Source organism: Rana temporaria, chromosome 2, assembly GCF_905171775.1.
Source record: "Rana temporaria chromosome 2, aRanTem1.1, whole genome shotgun sequence".
NCBI lineage: Eukaryota > Metazoa > Chordata > Amphibia > Anura > Ranidae > Rana > Rana temporaria.
The window spans coordinates 395,680,599-395,700,174 of record NC_053490.1 but is presented as its reverse complement, the minus strand read 5'-3'; the positions used below and the strand labels follow the sequence as shown (position 1 = coordinate 395,700,174).

Below are 19,576 nucleotides of genomic sequence, written 5' to 3'. Positions count from 1 at the left end.
CTATGAAATTTTTTTTTCTCATTGTGACATTATTCATGTGCGTTTACTGTGAAAAGAAACATTCTCATTGTGACATTATTCATGTGCGTTTACTGTGAAAAGATGCCTTCTGCGAGGCGTCTCCTGGCTGCTGTGCCCTCAGCAGACCGGGTAGAGTGGGTGAGGGGGGGATTGCCTGGGTCGGGGGTCAGGTCAGCACGTATGTCAATCTCCAGTCCCCTTCTCATGGCAAAGTTGTGCAGCACGCAACATGCACCGATGATCTGGCACACAAAGTCTGGGGAATACAACAATGTACCCCCAGACTTATCCAGGCATCTGAAGCGGGACTTCAGCAGCCCAAATGTGCACTCCACAACTGCCCGGGTGCGAATGTGAGCCGCGTTGTAGCGTTGCTCTCCTGGGGTTTGGGGGTTCCTGAATGGGGTCATCATATGTGGTCCCAGGGCATATCCAGAGTCACCTGTAAGGGAAAAGACAGGAGGATGTTAGTCATGCATGTGCCCCTCGTGATGTCTGCATCATGGGGGGGGGGGGCAGTCATACCTGACACCCATGTCACTCACCAATCAGCCAGCTGTCTCCATACAGGTTCAGTTCCAAATCTCTGGAGATTTTGGTCTGCCGGAATATATAGCTGTCATGGCAGGATCCAGGGAATTTTGCACAGATGTGCCAGATGAGGCCATGGGCATCTACGATTACCTGGACATTTATGGAATGCCAGTGCTTCCGATTCCGGAACAGGTGCTCTGTCTCATGGGGGGGCTGTAGTGCCACATGGGTACAATCAATGGCCCTGATGGTCCGTGGGAATCGGGCAATGTTGTAAAAGTCCGTCATTGTTTGCAATCGCTGGTCCTCCTGGGTGGGTTTTTGAAATTGATTGGCCATGCGTCTCAGTATTGCAGGGACTACTTGATGGACACACCTGCTCATGGAGGATTGTGCCATCCCAGCCAGACCTCCACATGTGCGTTGGAAAGACCCAGTGGCAAGGAAATGGAGTGTTGCCATTACTTTGAGGAGAGGTGGCAGGGCATGGGATCGTTGGGTTGGGGTGGTGAGATCATCCTGCAGGATTCTGGTTAATTCAAGGATGGCTTCCCGGTTAAAACGGAAGTTGCCATAGACCTCAGAAGCAGGCATGCCAAAGAGATCTCGGCGTGGGCGGTATACCCTCTCCTGTGCCCTCCTCCTCCTCCTCTGTGCCCTCCTCCTTCTTTGCGCCTCTAAAGTAGCGAGTGCCGTTAGGATCATGGATGGCCCGGGCATGTTGGCAGACAGTTTGAAGTCCAGCAAATATGTGTGCTCAGCTTTTCCTCAATGCTGTTGCTTCAGAAGACCTTTACACAGCATGTGTAAAATTAGGGCTGCTTTTATAACGTGTAAATTTGCGCAGGGAAACTAACAGGTGCGCACAGGGCGTAATCTACGGCGCACACACTTAATTATGTGGATCGCCCTATCTCCCTCATTTGCATCTTTGCCTATCAAAAACAGCGGCGTGACTAGCGTAATTTGCGTCCGAGGATGCGCCGGTGTAATCATTTTAGGTAGGACGGAAAATCCGGATTTTAATGCGTAACGCGTTTTGAGGATCGGGCGCAAAGATACGCGCGGAGTAAAATTAGAAATCTCGAGTTAAGTCGGCGCATCTGCTTTGTGGATTTGGCCCATTGTATTTTTATGTGTGTTCATTTATGTTATGTGTTATGTGTTATTGTGAATGAATGAATACCCATACATATGGGAATCGATCAGCCATGACACTATAAACTGCAGCAACAACATGTAAATCCTTCATTATTAGGTAAGGCAAACCAACAACACAGGAATATAACTACACTAATACCTAGTTAAAACAACATAAACATTTGAAAGTATACAATGCCTTTAAACTAATTAATATGTTCTGGCAAATCTTTTATGAACAGGAAAATAAAAATATGTGAATACTACGCTAAGGCCATGGGAACAGAAGAAGCACTCCATGTAAGTAATGAATATACATTGGAAACAATTAAAAGATAACTGTCAAAATTTGTTAGGTCTTGTCTCTGCTTTATAAACAATTATGGAGGGAAATACTCAACGCACTGGGTGTTAATTAACTTTTCTTTCCCAAGAAAAATATGATTGTATTTTCTGCATTGCCTGATTATTACCCTGTGTAAAAACCACTGTACAAATATAAAGAGTAGTTATTGCAAATCCTATAGTAATGCCCTGTTTAAGATAAGATGTTTAATTTCCTTACTGCTGTTTTGCATAATGCCTGGAGTATATAACATACTGTTATCAGTCACAGCCATTATTTCTCATCCCTTCAATTATGCTAAGGCCTTTTTTACATGGATATATGTGGTCCTAGAATACAGATAACAGGCAAAAATAGAACAATCTTGAACATAGATACAAAAAAAGCCATTGGGGGTAGGTCTGATTTCCAAAATGCCTGTGACATGTTAGCATATGGAAAGGTGAAGGATCCCTACTCTTTTAGCATACCCTTATATATAAAGAACAGTCTGTACTTTTAGGCCATGGCAAATATTTTAAAGAGACAACATTTTGCTAGTTTTGAATACTCAAGAACTTCTGGAGCCTCAAGAGCAAATGTATATACAATATGATTCACTATGAAGAATCTATATTATACATATTTTATAAGTAGAATACAAAAAATAGCCCCTCCCCCAGGTCTAGCCAGATCTAGATATCATTTCAGGAGAGGCAATGCTTGGACAGACTACCCCCCCAGCTGCCAGGAGAATGTCTACCCAGGTAAGGATGGCGCAAGGTTACAGGTAAGAAAAGACAGATACCGATGGTAGGGGACTCAATTATTAGGACAATCTGTCACAAATACGGTGTGAACAGTATGTTGTTTGCCTGGTGCTTGGTTTTCAGGGTGCTATAAAATTTCCCCAAAGGTAGTTCTCTCAGAAATACTAATGAATATAAAAAGTGATCTTGTGCGGTGATGTATAATCACTTAAATGCTAAATAATCAAAATCCCAAAGGATGAATATATATATATATATAAATGATATATAAAAGTCCAAAAAAATGCATATATAAGTCTTCAAAAGAAAGTCTAAATCAATGTGCAAAAATTGCAAAAACCATATGAGAAAACAAGAATGAGACAATGTAGGTCCATAAAATACTCCAGGAGGCGTCTGCGATGTCAATTCCTCAATAACCAATAGAGATATTCTCATAGAACCCTCACCTCATATGTATATAGAAATTCACATCAATTAAAAAAAGATGTCCTTCGACCTTCATATTGAACCATTCCACAGCATCCTATTCGGGCTTTTCCAGCTCAAACACTTCTATTATGGTTTCCTTAACTACTCATCAAACCGATTTGTTTGTCCACAGAACCACCCTAATACACTCCGGTATTTTAAAATATAAGGTGGAGAAAAAAAGAAGAAAAAGCCTCCAATGGTGCAGTACGTTTAAACTAATTAGGGATAATTTATTAAGGTGCTAATAAGTGGACATTTAAAATCAAGCAAGCAAAATGCCTTCTCACATCGCTTCCAGTGTACGTCTGCCTCCGGCCTCTCCCTACACGTTACGTCACGACACGTGACCCCTGCCGTTTTTATCTGTTTTGCTTGCTTGTATTGATTTTAAATGTAAGCGTCCACTTATTAGCACCTTAATAAATTATCCCTTATTAGTTAAACGGTACTGCACCATTGGAGGCTTTTTTCTTCTTTTTTTCCCCACCAAGTAGTCGAGGACACCATAAGAAGGCGGGTTTTGTGTTCATGGAGAACTGGGCTGACTTTACAGTTGGTTCCCAACTCTATAACAGAGATGAACTGCACCAAAATCTAAAGAGAGCAGCTCTGTTGGGGAGAAGATGGGAATGGAATGGAATCAAAGGAAGGTATACAGTGCAGTGAGCAAAGATCAGAGTGTACAGATGGGGGGAAAAGTGTAATGTTTTCAAGGCTAGCAAGCCTAAAGGGTATTAAAGCGTTTTACAAGGATAAAATGTGCATATATACAAAATTGTAAGTCTTGTACACATATAGAAGTCTGATTAATCAAATGTAAGAACTAGAACTTCTGATATATTAGGGGGATTTTGACATTGTGAGAATGTCATAAATCCCTTTTGACAGCTGACACAACTGGCCTACGACTGCCCATGGAGGGTAGGGTGGTAGAAGAGGGCAAGGGGTTTGTGATCAATTTAATAGAGGACAAAGGGATGTCATTGCTAACAGGGCTAATGAGAAGGTGAAGCTTTGTGACTGGTGCATTAAAGTGGCGAAACGAACAGTAAATTAATCAATTGTGAGTATATGCTATAGCCCCTTTACATTAATAAGGAGGAGGAGGAGACATATCTACATTCACAGTTAGAGATGGCAGGGAGGTAGAGAAATGTTATAAGCATGGGGGAATTCAAATATCCTGATATTGACTTGGCAGAAAAAGCTGCTTACTCAACTAAGGGTTGTCACTTCATGAATAGAATGCAGGTCAATTTCATAAATCGAATGGTGGAAGCACCAACTAGAGATAACGTTCTGCGGGACCTGCTAATTACAAATGGCACAGATCTGATTGCAAATGTGTAATTAAGCTAAAATTTAGGTAACAGTGATCAGAGTGATTACCTTTGCCATGAATTATAGCAAAAGGACAAAATAGGGTAGGATGATAACATTTATTTTAAGACCCAACTTTTCTAAGCTGCTCTATACTACATGACATTAAATGGAATCAAATTCTTCCAACACAGAACACTGAAAATAAGTGGGAGTGCTTTAATAACATATTAAACAATGATTTAATCAGAGTTTTCAACTTGACAAAAAAAATAATAAAGAATAAAAGTTAAGCCTGGGTGGCTAATGAAAAATTGCCATATTTCTGAAAAAAAATATCCTTTTAACCAATATAAGGCTGCAGGGTCACCATCAGCATTCCAAAATTCCAAAGAGTGCTATAAAATATGCAAGAGTGCGATCAGGGCAGCTAAGAATATAGTAAAATTAAAATTCTTTTTTTTTCAATTATATTAAAAGTAGAAATTAGGTCAGACCATTTTGGCCCCATAAAAAATGATGTGACAGGGAGAAGGCAACTGTATTAAATACATTCTTCTCCTCAGTTTATATAAATGAAAAAGAGGGGTATAATAAACAAGCCAGTAATGTTAATAACAGTATAGTGAAAGTACCCTTGTGGCTGACCGAAACCAGTGTTCAAAAAAGGACTAGAAAAACTTAGAGGGGTGTCAACAAAAATTTAAAAGTCAGCAGCTACAATTACAGTAGCTGCTGACTTTTACTAAAACATACATTTACCTGTTCAAGCATTCAGCGATGTCCTCACCCGACCCGGCTCTTTGCCGGTCTTCGAGTCTAGGTGCCTGCACCTAAACTGTGGGCAGCCGACTGTGATCCCTTGTGACTTCACAGTTGGCTGCCCACTGTGCATGTGCGAGCTCCTTTGCACCTTATGAATGGTCCCGTAGTCTCCTGGGACCTGTGATGTGTCCCAAGAGACTGCAGGGGAAGGGGGGGGGTCCAAATGTGGGAGTGGGTACCTGTCAAGATTAGGTACCAGCTCCCCCCCCTAAAAAAAGACATTCCAATTACTATTGGAAGGACCGATAAGGGACCATATCCAAGAATTTGCTGATGAAAATAGTATCATTAGTAGAAACCAACATGGTTTTATGAAGAACTGTTCTTACTAGACCAACCTTTTAACATTCTATGTGGAGACAAGCTTTAATTTGGATAGAGGAATGCCTGTGAATATAGGGTATCTAGATTTCACTAAGACGTTTATTATGGTATGCCACGCAGTTTACAAATTAAAAGTGGTTCTAAAATCAAATCCTGTATTGTTCCAGTGCTGTGTCCATTTGCAGTAGTGCTAGTCTTCCCTTTCTGCTCTCACATGTACAGAAGCAACAGCTGGAGTCATTGGCTCCTGCTTCTGTCAATCAAATTCTGCGAGGAGGAAGCTGCACTGTGTGTGTCTATGGATGGAGCGCACCCGCATGTATGCATGTATGCCCACATAGGAAGCAGCTTGGGGTTCAGTGTCGGAGTGCTCAAAGGCAGGGAGGTTCAGGGTTAGGGATAGAGTGGTAAGGGTTCTGGGTGGCATGAATATGCAATTTCAGAGTGCAATGTGTACTGAATTCTTCGGCCCAAATGCAAAAGTTATCTAGTTGTAAGCCAGTAGAGAGGTTTCTCTGACTGAGCACCACATAATATAGTGTAGGCTTCTAGACCATGTCACCCATTGATCTAAGGAAAGTGCAAAGGGATTTTGTTATTAGTGGGAGGGAGGTTATTAGGATTAAAATATTTGAAAGTAGTTGTCTCCCAGGCCTCATACAGTGCCTTGTAAAAGTATTCATATCCCTTGAAATTTTCCATTTTTTTTTCATGTTACAACCAAAAAGGTATATGAATTTTATTGGGTTTTTATTTGATAGACCAACACAAAGTGGCACATAATTGTGAAGTGGAAGAAAAATGATAAATGGTTTTCCTAATTTTTTGCAAATAAATATATGAAAAGTGTGGCGGGCATTTTAGTCCCCTTTACTCTGAAACGCTTAACTAAAATCGAGTGGATCCAATTGCCTTCAGAAGTCACCTACTTAGTAAATAGAGTTTACCTGTGTGTAATTTAATCTCAGTATAAATACAGCTGTTCTGTGAAGCCCTCAGAGTTTTTTTAGAGAACGTTAGTGAACAAACAGCATCATGAAGGCCAGGGAACACATCACACAGATCAGGGATAAACTTGTGGATAAGTCTAAAGCAAAACAAATGATCTCAAGCTTTTAACATCTCACCAAGCACTGCTCAATCCATCATCCAAAAATAGAAAGAGTATGGCACAACTACAAATCTACCAAGACATGGCCGTCCAACTAAAGTGACAGGCGGGGCAAGGAGAGCATTAATTAGAAAAGCAGCCAAGAAGCCCATGGTAACTCTGGAGGAGCTGCAGAGATCCATAGCCTATGTTGGAGAATATGTCCACAGGACAACTATTAGTAGTGCAGTCCACAAATCTGACCTTTATGGAAGAGTGGCAAGGAGAAAGCCATTGTTGAAAGAAAGCCATAAGAAGTCCCATTTGCAGTTTGCAAGAAGCCATGTGGGAGACACAGCAAACATGCGGAAGAAGGTGCTCTGGTCAGATGAGACCAAAATTGAACTTTTTGTCCTAAAAGAAATACTATGTGTGGCAGAAAACTAACACTGCACATCACCCTGAACACACATTTCCCATCACGTTGTGGGGATGCTTTTCTTCAGTAAGGACAGGGAAGCTGGTCAGAGTTGATAGGAAGATGGATGGAGCAAAATACAGGTCAATCTTAGAAGAAAACCTGTTAGGCCTCGTACACACGATAGGTTAACCAGAGGACAACAGTCTGAAGGACCGTTATCATTGGTCAAAACCGATCGTGTGTGGGCCCCATAGGTTATTTAATCATAGGTTAAAAAAAAGACAACTTGCTTTAAAATTAACCTATGGATTGTTAACCGATAGGCCAAAACCGATCGTTAGTAGGCACAACCATCGGTTAAAAATCCATGCATGCTCAGAATCAAGTCGACGTATGCTTGGAAGCATTGAACTTCGTTTTTTTCAGCACGTCGTGTTTTACGTCACCGCGTTCTGACACGATTGGTTATTTAACCTACGGTGTGTAGGCGTGACAGACCATCAGTCAGCTTCATCGGTTATCCTAGGACAACGGTCCTTCAGACCGTTGTCCTCTGGTTAACCTATCGTGTGTACGAGGCTTTAGTCTGCAAAAGACTTGAGATTGGGGCGGAGGTTCACCTTCCAGCAGGACAATGACTCTAAACATACAGCCAAACTTACAATGGAATGGTTTAGATTTAAAACCTATTTATGTGTTAAAATGGCCCAGTCAAAGTTCAGACCTAAATCCAATCGAGAATCTGTAGCAAGGCTTGAAAATTGCTGTTAACAGATGCTCTCCATCTAATCTGACAGAGCTTGAGCTATTTTGCAAAGAAGAATAGGCAAAAATGTTACTCTTTAAATGTAAAAAATCTGGTAGAGACATACCCAAACAGACTTGCAGCTGTAATTGCAAAGAAAGGTGGTCTTACAAAGTATTGACTCAGGGGCTCTGAATACAAATGCACCCCGCACTTTTCACATATTTATTTGTAAAAATAATTGAAAACCATTTATCATTTTCCTTCAACTTCCCAATTATGTGCCACTTTATGCTGGTCTATCACATACAATCCCAACAAAAATACATTTGCTTTTACATTTTTGGTTGTAACATGACAAAATGTGGAAAATATCAAGGGGTTAGAATACTTTTTCAAGGCACTGTAGAGGTCTGTGAGGTTGTGCTGAAATCTAAAAGGCCATAGTACATGGATGTGAACACAACTCTGTCTCTCAATGTTGGTGTACACTTTGTATGCAAAAAATACTGTATAACAGCATTCTAAGCAAATAAAGATGAGCAATGTCAAAAATCTTGACGCGTTTCATGAAGCAATATTCACTTCTTCAGGAGGTAACAAATGCAGGGAAACCATGTCATTCGTATATTATAATCAATAGCATGCCATATGCAATGATAACCACTTCCCATTAGATAAAAATTCAAACAATTGATGACTCAAATAACAGAAATACCAGCAATCTGCTCCCAGTCCTGGGAGTCTCTCCGTGCTAATAAGTTATATGTATCTCTCAGCAAAATCATGTTATTTGTAGATGTCACAAATATATGTAGCAAGGTCCCAGGCATCCTTCGGTCTAATGAGAACTTCCAGCAGGTGTGTCTGGGCTTGATGCCACACCACTGGTGCATGCCTCAGAACTTGCTACATAAGTTTACCAATGCGCATTACTGTTCTCTTCCCCACTGCAGTGACAACGCCCTTCTGTACTCCGTAATTATGCATCCTTACCTATTTGGAAGTGTTCTTATTACTTTCAGTCTACTTTGAGGAAACAGGTGGTGAAGGAACATTCCACATCCCATCTATTTGACAGGTATCGGGTAAAAAAAAAAAAAAAAAGCAAGTGAGGAGAAATCCTTAAAAAAAAAAAATCTAGCAGAAAGAGTAAAGCCCCGTACACACTATTCATTTTTCCGAGGAATTCCATTGGAGTTCAGATGGAGAACATGTTATAGTTCTCTTTTACTCCGATGGAATTCTGTCGGAATTTCAATTTTGGTTTGGCCCAGCAAAAGCCTGATCGTGTGTACGGGGTATAAGGTTTGGAACATTTGTCATTGTTTTTAGCTGTCTGTGCCCCGTGAGGAAAGTTTTCCCTCACTTTCTGTTCAAGTGATGGGGGTTAGACTGGACAGGAAGTGAAGAAAAATCTCCTATATGGGGACAAAGACATTAATCAAACCAGCATTCTTTGTTTGAAGGTTTATGACTGCTTAATGTAATTTAATGCATTATATGTTTTTTTACCACTTCAGCCTGTGCATTATGAAGAAAAGGACTGGTGTAAAGAACAGTACTCAGGTGGATGTTACACAGCATATTTCCCTCCAGGAATCATGACCCAGTTTGGAAGGTATGACAATCAGGCTGAAAAAGTACACAATGTACCATAAATAGCAAATGCAACCCCTGTATCTCTTCTGACATGTCTGGTTTATTGCATGTTTTTGCACAAAACGGAAGTACCTGAATCTAAATTGATATTAGGGCAGGGTAAACCTATTAGGGCCCATTAGGGCTTATTTGCTATGTGTGTGAATGTTCTTACAGGTGGGGATACCATAAATTAAAACATCAGAGAAACAAAGACTCTTCTTAAGACCAGACAGATGCAAAGGAAATGTCACAACAACTAATATTATATACAAACGTGATGGTCATATACAATATAGTGCAAATAACAAAGAAAACAAGTGAATTCAATTATATCAATACATAAAATCCAGTGAAAGTGAAAAAAGTCCAATAAATGTGAACGGTATGAAATCTTCAGCAAGTGTCCATATATTCAAACACCAATGTGTACCTCCACCAAACATTAAATGGCTCCTGATTACCAGAAGTCTGACTCCCTATTACAGCGCAGTTACAACAAGCTTGTTATTTTTCCAGGATTCCACCACAGAGCCGCTCACAATCTCCACTTCAGGTCAGGACTCACAGATCACCCTCTGGTTCAACAGTGTAGTATAAATAAAAGAAGAACCAAAAGAACTGCTTATGCCTAGTACACACGTATGTGTTTCCCGAGGGGAAACCGAGTACCTGCTCGTTTACTTTTTCCCCCTACACACGGCCAGGAAAACTGAAAGAAAAACTGCCATGAGAGCTTTGGTCAGGAATCCCAGCCGTATTTGCTCCACTGCAGTCTTTTCTTATAGGAAAACTGCCTGCTTAAAAAACGCTGGGAATCCTGGCGGGAGAAAAGAGAGTTGGTTCTCTTTTTTTCCCGGCAGTTTTCCTGTCGGGAAAACTGCGATGGAGCATACACATGGCCGGGATTCCGGGCCAAAAGCTCTCATGTACGAGGCATTAGTGTAAAACTGATAAGAAACCACGTAGCCTAGTTAAAGGAGTTGTAAATGCAGAAGTTTTTTTTTATCTTATTGAATTATATATATTAAGATAAAAAATCTGTATGTAGCAGCCACCCCAGCACCCCCTAATTACTTACCTGAGCCCCTTCTCTCTCCAGCGATGTCCATGAGTGTCTGAGCCATCCGGGACTCTTCTCCTGATTGGCTGAAACACAACAGCAGCGCCATTGGCTCCCACGGCTGTCAATCAAAATTAGCCAGAAGAAAAACGGGGCGGGGCCAGGTAGGGGGTTCAGTGTCTGAATGGATACATGGAGCTGTGACTAACCTTGGGTGCCCCCATAGCAAGCTGCTTGCTCTGGGGCAATCGACAGGAGGGAGGGGCCAGGAGCAGTGAAGAGGGACCCGAGAAAATGAGGATCCGGGCTGCTCTGTGCAAAACCAACTATAAAAGTATAACACATTTGTTCTTGTTTAAAAAACAAACAAAAAAAAAACAATACTTTACAATCACTTTTTTAAAAAGCAGTAAAAAAGCACATACCTGAATTGCGGCTGGTCCCAATAGAGGGTGGGCCACTTCCAGGTTCACAGAGCATGATGAAGTCTCAAAATTAGACTCCACCCTATGCGTTTTTCTACCAATAGCATCTTCTGGGGCAGACCAAAAGGAAGAAAATAAGAAAAGTTAATTGTTGGGATGTACATACAGTACACTTTAAGAAACAAGGAACCTGAACAAACGTAAATACTGTGGGCTGTGGTGATGTGGCTAAGATATGGGAATGTACTATGATAAATTACATGAATGTTCTGCGTAGCCCAAGGATAGGTACCTACGACCCTCCAGCTGTTCTGGAACCACATGTCCCATGAGGCATTGCAAGACTGAGTTTATAAGCATGACTCACAAAAGTAGAGGCATGATGGGAAGACCTCCAGTTACAAGCATGACTTCCTAAGGCAGAGGCATGATGGGACCAGTAGATCCACACCAACTCTGCATAGTCCCAGGGGTGAGCAACTGCGACCCTCCAGTTGTTGTGGGACTGCATGCCCCAGCAGGCATTGCACGACTGACAGTTACAAGAATGACCCTCAGAGGCAAGATGGGACTTCATGTTCCGCAACAGCTGGAAGGCCACAGTAGCCCACCCCTGGTGTAGCCCATGGCAAACTTTAATAGGAATGCTACAACTCATAGCAACCCTTAAAATCGCTCTGACCTATACCAGACAAATATAATCATTTTCTGTAATCCAGCTACAATCTGCACAGGAGCCAGAATTGAAAGTTATCTTGGCTGAGACACATGCCTACTAAAGCTTCAACTACTATGGCAGCCTACTTGAAAATACTACTAGAGTAGATCTCGCAGGCTCTTGCAAGACATTCATGCAGCTCAGCCAGAAATGGCCCTCTACCTGGGAATACAGTTTGGAATCATATGTGGAGCCATTGAGCACGTTTTTTTTACTATGACTGAGTGACCCTAATAAAATCCAGAATGTTAGAAAATAAAATCTGTTCCTAGGAAGAGAAAGAGAGGAAGATAAGCAAGCAACATCTGTTCCAGCAAAGAGAAGAGACAAGATCTTAACCCATTCTCTATACCTTGCTGTCTTTTCTTCGAGCAGCATGCACACGGTCAGGCTGATGTGTCCACCCTCGGGGCTGGAGATTGTAGCTGGTAAATGGGAGGTATATCAATCATGTTAAATGATCAGAGGCCAAACATTGGGCATCAATGCTTCATAGTGAAAAGTTCTGTGCATGACTGCAAGTTAGTACATTACACACATAATACTGCTAAACTGAAAAGTACTCAAATTTGCATTCCAAGTCCCTCATTCTCTACTCTATGGTAAATATGTTATTATTATTAATAATATTATTATTGTTGTTGTTGTTATCAGTGGTGGCTGGTGTTTTTTTCTGGTGGGGGGGCAGTAAACAGTGCACCCCCCCCCCCATGGTCAGGTCGGTCCGTGCACTTACCTCATTAAGGGTGGGTAATCACGGGCAGCTCCCCCTGCAGCTTCTCCTTCACCTGCTCGCCGGCTTCCATCTCCTCCCTCCTCCTCAGCGGCCAATCAGAGCGCTTCTTTTTTTGGCCAATCGGAAAACGTGTCCCAGATACACGCTTCCTGATTGACAGAGAGGCGATTCAATGTGAGAATAGTGAATATTCATTCGCTATTCTAAGGGTGGGCTCTGAGTGCAATGCTCTGCGCCCGGAGTCCACCCCATTTTGAAGCCTTTTAGAGCCCAATCGATGCTTCAAAATAACACCCCCACCACTGTAATTAATGCGCACGGGGTCCTGAAAGGGGCCAGATGCATGGATAGGGGATGACAGCGGCATGAATAGGTGAGGCCACACCTGTGCACCCTTATTGGATGAGTCGCTCCTGGTTGTTAGTAATAACCATAATAATAAAACATTTCTGTGTGTTTTGATTGCATAAGTTATTCAGTAATAGTGTTACTTAGCACATGCTATAGCTAATCTATGTTAATATGCTTAGCTATGTGCCATCTGTCTCCATAGATTTAAATGCTCATCAATTTAAATGTTCTAGCGAGACATTATCCTTTGTTTATATACTTACATATAAGGATGAACACCCCCCCCCCCCAGTTCGGTTCGCACCAGAACTTGCGAACAGGCAAAAAATTTGTTCGAACATGCAAACACTGTTAAAGTCTATGGGACATGAACATAAAAACCAAAAGTGCTAATTTGAAAGGCTTATATGCATGGTATTGTCATAAAAAGTGTTTAAGGACCTGGGTCCTGCCCCAGGGGACATGTATCAATGCAAAAAAACGTTTTTTAATAAGGGCATTTTTTTCAGGAGAGCAGTGAAGCAGTGAAACAATAAAAATGAAATATTCCTTTAAATATCATGCCTGGGGGGTGTTTATAGTATGCCTGTAAAGTGGCACATTTTTTCCCATGTTTAGAACGGTCCCGTAGCAAACTGACATTTCTAAAGGAAAAAAGTAATTTAAAACTGATTGCAGCTGTAATGAATTGTCGGGTCTCGGCAAAACAGATAAAACTCATTGAAAAAATGGCATGGATTCCCTGAACCAAAATTCAGGTCTGGTATGGACATTATAGGGAACTCTGTGCCAAATTTAAGAAAAAATGGCATAGGGGTCCCCCCAAAATCCATACCAGACCCTTATCCGAGCACGCAACCTGGCAGGCCGCAGAAAACGAGGGGGGACGAGAGAGCGGTCCCGCCCCCTCCTGAACCGTACCAGGCCACATGTCCTGAACATGGGGGGATTGGTGCTTTGGGTAAGGGGGTTCCCCCCCCACCCCAAAGCACCTTGCCCCCATGTTAATGGGGACAAGGGTCTCATCCCCACAATCCTTGCCCGGTGGTTTCCTCATGGCATCGGAGGGGTCACCTGTTTACGTCACCTGGTGGCCCCTCCCTCAGCTATATAACAGCTGTCAAAGCAAGAAAAGCGTCAGTCGGCGGGAGCCTCCCATGGAGGCAGAGCTGTTGTTGCTTTTTCGGCATCGGGCGGCGGAATAGAACATGAATGGACATCGCTGGACATTTTTATTTTTTTATTTTTTAATAAAGGACTTGTTCCGAAGTGTCTCCTGTCTTTTTTTACAATTTGTGACACTTTTTTGTGAAATGGTAGGGGTACAATGTACCCGTTACCAATTCACATAGCGGGGGCCGGGATCTGAGGATCCCCTTGTTAATGGGGGCTTCCAGATTCCGATATTCCCCCTGCCCGCAGACCCCCACAGCCACGGGGCAAGGGTTGTGGGGATAAGGCCCTTGTCCCTATCAACATGGGGCAAGGTGCTTTGGGGCAGGGGGGTGCAGAGCCCCCCTTACCCAAAGCACCCATCCCCCCGTGTTTAGGGCATGTGGCCTGGTATAGTTCAGGAGGGGGGGCATGCTCTCATCCCCCCCTCTTTTCCTGTAGCCTGCTAGGTTTCGTGCTCGGACAAGTGTTTGGTATAGATTTTGGGGGGACCCCCAGGCCATTTTTATTTCGGTCCCCTTAAGATCCAAACCAGACCTGAAGGGTCTTGTATGAATTTTGGAGAGGGGGGCCCCTACGCCATTTAAAAAAAGGTGCAGGGTTTCCCTTAATATCCATACCAGACCTGAAGGGCCTGGTATGGATTTTGGGGGAACCCCCACGCATTTTTTGAATAAAAAATGTACGCCTTTTTTTTTTTATTAGTTTTATCTGTATTGCCGAGACCAACAATTCATTACAGCTGCAGACAGTTTTTTAGAAATGTAGTTTTGCTGCAGGACTGTTCTAAACACGGGAAAATAGCGCCACTTTACAGGCATACTATAGACACCCCCCAGGCACGATATTTAAAGGTATATTTCTTTTTTTATTGTTTCACTTTAAGCATTAATAAAATCCCTGAACCCGGAAAAATGGTTGTTTTTAAAACATTTTTTTGCATTTGATACATGTCCCCTGGGGCAGGACCCAGGTCCCCAAACACTTTTTATGGCAATAATTTGCATATAAGCTTTTAAAATGAGCACTCTTGGTTTTCATGTTAATCTCCCATAGACTTTTAAACAGTGTTCGGCGACTTTCGAATTTGCCGCGAACACTGCATAATGTTCGAACTTACGTTCGACACGAACATCGGGCTCATCCCTACTTACATATATATATATATATATACCACCTGTTATTCCAATATTAGCAGGAAAGGTACAATGTATTTGACTTCACATGCACAGGTAACAATATGACCATGTTTTGAATTTAGTTGTCTTCTATAGACATTATAATTTATATGGAAAAAAAACATTGGCTACAAACCTTGATTAATAAGATTACAATCTGCTCATTCCCACAGATGTAACAGTATTAATAGAGAAAATAAACATTGGCCCAGATTCAAGAAGCACTTGCGCCCGCGCAACCATAGGTTGCGCGGCGCAAGTGCTTACTTGCTCCGGTGTAACGAGTGCTCCTGATTCAGGAACCTCGTTACACCGACTGCAGCCTAAGATATGACAGGCATAAGCCTCCTTATGCCTTCATATCTTTGGCTGCATTCTTGCGTTGGCCGCTAGGGGGCGTGGCCATTGTGATCTGTGTATAGTATGCAAATTGCATACTAACACCGATTCACAAAAGTTGCGCGGGCCCTGTGCACGCAAGGTACAGAGTTTCCGTACGGCGACTTTAGCATAAGGCTGCTCCTACTCATAGTAGGCGCAGCCAATGCTAAAGTATAGCCACCCTTCCCGCTAGTGAAATTTGAATTTCACGTCGTTTATGTAAGTGATTCGTGAATGGCGCTGGACGCCATTCACGTTCACTTAGAAGCAAATGACGTCCTTGCGACGTCATTTGCCGCAATGCACGTCGGGAAAGTTTCCCGACGGAGCATGCGCTGTTCGCTCGGTGCGGGAGCGTGCCTAATTTAAATGATTCCCGCCCCCGGCGGGATCATTTACATTAGGCGCCCTTACGCAGGGCAAATTAGCATAGCGCCCGCGCAATTTACGGAGCTACTGCTCCGTGAATCGTGGGCAAATCGAAATATTTGCGTGGGCGCAGAGCAAAAATCGTTGCCCTTTGCCCACGCAAATATTGCGCGGCTCTACCTGAATCTGGGCCATTAGGTAATAGCCTTGTTCTAAGTTAGCGGCCATTTTATCTAGGATAAAATGAGGCCTGGTTGACTAGATTGTCTCTGATCTTCTGTAGGAATATTAGAAAGTCATACCCTTTCAACAAAGAAAAATAAGCAGATCTTAATCATAAAGGCCTCTTACGAAGATGTATTGGTATTCTCCAGTACAGAGGTTGTTCCATTGGCTCCTCTGCCCACTAATGCAGCCCTTAATAGTAGATTCGTAGAGTTTCACACTTGTAGTGTGAATTGCGTTAGAGGGCAGAGTAGCAGGTGGAACAACCTCTGTACAGAATACCAATACATCTTCATAGCAGACTTTTATGATGGAGAGCGGCTTCTTTTTCTTTGTTGAAAGGTTATGACTGCAAAGCAGGTAGCAAGCTGCTTGAAGCCAGCACTTATCGATCGGTGGAGCGGGGGGTAAAGTGCTTTAAGTGGAACAATATAGTTTGTTAGAAAGTCAATTGTACATTGGAAGATATTTCCTACTACTATACCATCCAGCCATTATTTCAAATATATATATTCCACCAGTGCTTTTAGCAATGTAGGTTCTAGTAAAAGGCTTCATGCTGGCAAAATTGTTTGTTTCTAAAGACTGAAACTATGCTTAAATAAGATATGCAACGCATATAATTTTATTTTTTAAAGGCAATTTGCTTTTTTTTTCACTTAATCTGATTATTTAGCATATATCAATCATGTTTGTTTTATATACTGAGTCATCGTGGGTAACCAAAAAATTAGGGATCTAACCAGAGAAAGTATATACCGTATTTATTGGCGTATAACATGCACCCCAAGTTTAGGATGGAAGTTTAAAGAAAATAACTTTTAGGAGGAAAGTTTAACCACTTCCATACCAGGCACTTACACACCTTCCTGTCCAAGCCTATTTTCAGCTTTCAGCACTGTTGCAATTTGAATGACAATTGCGCGGTCATGCTACACTGTAGCCAAATTACATTTTTATCATTTTGTTCCCACAAATAGAGCTTTCTTTTGTTGGTATTTGATTACCTCTGCGATTTTTATTTTTTGCGCAACAACTAAAAAAAGACCGAAATTTTTGAAAAAAATATGTTTTTATTTTTTTCTGTTAATTTTTTTGTTATAAAGTACGTTTTCTTCTTCAATTTTGGGCATCGATGAGGTGGCACTGATGGGCAACGATGAGGTGGCACTGATGGGCACAGATGAGGTGGCACTGATGGGCACCGATGAGGCCGCACTGATGGGCACCGATAGGCGGCAGTGATGGGCACTGATAGGCGGCGCTGGTATGCTGCACTGATGGGCACCCATAGGCGGCACTGATGGGCACTCATAGGCGGCACTGGGCACTCTTTGGCGGCACTGATGGGCACTCTAATGGGCGTCACTTATGGGTGGCACTGATGGGTACTTATGGGTGGCACAGATGGGCCACGTCCATCATTGTAGCATGATCAGTGTCCATCTGAAGCCTTTGCCCATCATTGCAGAATGATCAGTGTCCATCTGCAGCCTTTCCCAAAATTGCAGAATGATCAGTGTCCATCTGCAGCCTTGCCCATCATTGCAGAATGATCAGTGTCCATCTGCAGCCATGTCCATCATTGCAGAATCATCAGTGTCCATCTGCAGCCTTGCCCAAAATTGCAGAATGATCAGTGTCCATCTGCAGCCTTGCCCATCATTGCAGAATGATCAGTGTCCACCTGCAGCCTTTCCCATCATTGCAGAATGATCAGTGTCCACCTGCAGCCTTGCCCAGCATTGCAGAATGATCAGTGTCCACCTGCAGCCTTTCCCATCATTGCAGAATGATCAGTGTCCACCTGCAGCCTTGCCCATCATTGCAGAATGATCAGTGTCCATTTGCAGCCATGTTCATCATTGCAGAATGATCAGTGTCCATCTGCAGCCTTGCCCATCATTGTAACATGATCAGTGTCCACCTGCAGCCTTGCCCATCATTGCAGAATGATCAGTGTCCATCTACAGCCATGCCCATCATTGCAGAATGATCAGTGTCCATCTGCAGCCTTGCCCATCATTGTAGAATGGTCAGTGTCCACCTGCAGCCTTGCCTATCATTGCAGAATGATCAGTGTCCACCTGCAGCCTTGCCCATCATTGCAGAATGATCAGTGTCCATCTGCAGCCTTGCCCATCATTGCAGAACAATCAGTGTCCATCTGCAGCCTTTCCTATAATTGCAGAATGATCAGTGTCCACCTGAAGCCTTGCCCATCATTGCAGAATGATCAGTGTCCATCTGCAGCCTTGCCCATCATTGCAGAATAATCAGTGTCCATCTGCAGCCTTGCCTATCATTGCAGAATGATCAGTGTCCACCTGCAGCCTTTCCCATCATTGCAGAATGATCAGTGTCCACCTGCAGCCTTGCCCATCATTGCAGAATGATCAGTGTCCATTTGCAGCCATGTTCATCATTGCAGAATGATCAGTGTCCATCTGCAGCCTTGCCCATCATTGTAACATGATCAGTGTCCACCTGCAGCCTTGCCTATCATTGCAGAATGATCAGTGTCCATCTGCAGCCATGTCCATCATTGCAGAATGATCAGTGTCCATCTGCAGTCTTGCCCATCATTGTAGAATGGTCAGTGTCCACCTGCAGCCTTGCCTATCATTGCAGAATGATCAGTGTCCACCTGCAGCCTTGCCCATAATTGCAGAATGATCAGTGTCCATCTGCAGCCTTGCCCATCATTGCAGAATAATCAGTGTCCATCTGCAGCCTTGCCTATCATTGCAGAATGATCAGTGTCCACCTGCAGCCTTGCCCATCATTGCAGAATGATCAGTGTCCATCTGCAGCCTTGCCCAAAATTGCAGCATGATCAGTGTCCATCTGCCTGCCGAGGAGGGAACGAGAGCCACTGAAATAGACAGAGCTGGATGTTGTGTGCACTCGGCTCGGCTCGTAGTCCCGCTCTTATTATGGACATAACACTGGTCCAATGGCAGCCGTAAATGCTAGGAGGTTGAACTGGGCGGAGCCGAGTACACATGAGATTTGGCTCTGTCTATTTCAGCGGCGCTCGTTCCCTCCTTCCCCACCGAGGCAGCTGTTCAGTGTATAATACGCACCCACGATTTTCCCCTGATCTTAAGAGGAAAAAAGTGTGTGTTATACGCCAATAAATACGGTATTTTACAAATTTAAATGCACATTACACTATTGTTACCCCTAGCAAATATACACACCCACTACCATACCACCCAACTTTCTGAGATGGGAATGAGGGACACATATCAGCAAAAGTATGCAGGCATAGGACACACCCCTTGACACGCTCCCTTAAAGGAAAATTGTACACAAAAATAAGAT

The 19,576-nt window shown here is 42.8% G+C and overlaps 1 protein-coding gene across 1 annotated transcript in view; it reads left to right on the top strand.

Annotated features, from left to right (window-relative positions):
• The window catches only part of LOC120927414 (amine oxidase [flavin-containing] B-like), a 105,237-nt gene that overhangs the window by 75,597 nt on the left and 10,064 nt on the right, over positions 1–19,576 (top strand). Inside the window, exons 11-12 of the mRNA XM_040338069.1 lie at positions 1,938–1,995; positions 9,513–9,610. Of these exons, the coding sequence (XP_040194003.1) occupies positions 1,938–1,995; positions 9,513–9,610 (156 nt within the window). The remainder of the gene's footprint in view (positions 1–1,937; positions 1,996–9,512; positions 9,611–19,576) is intronic.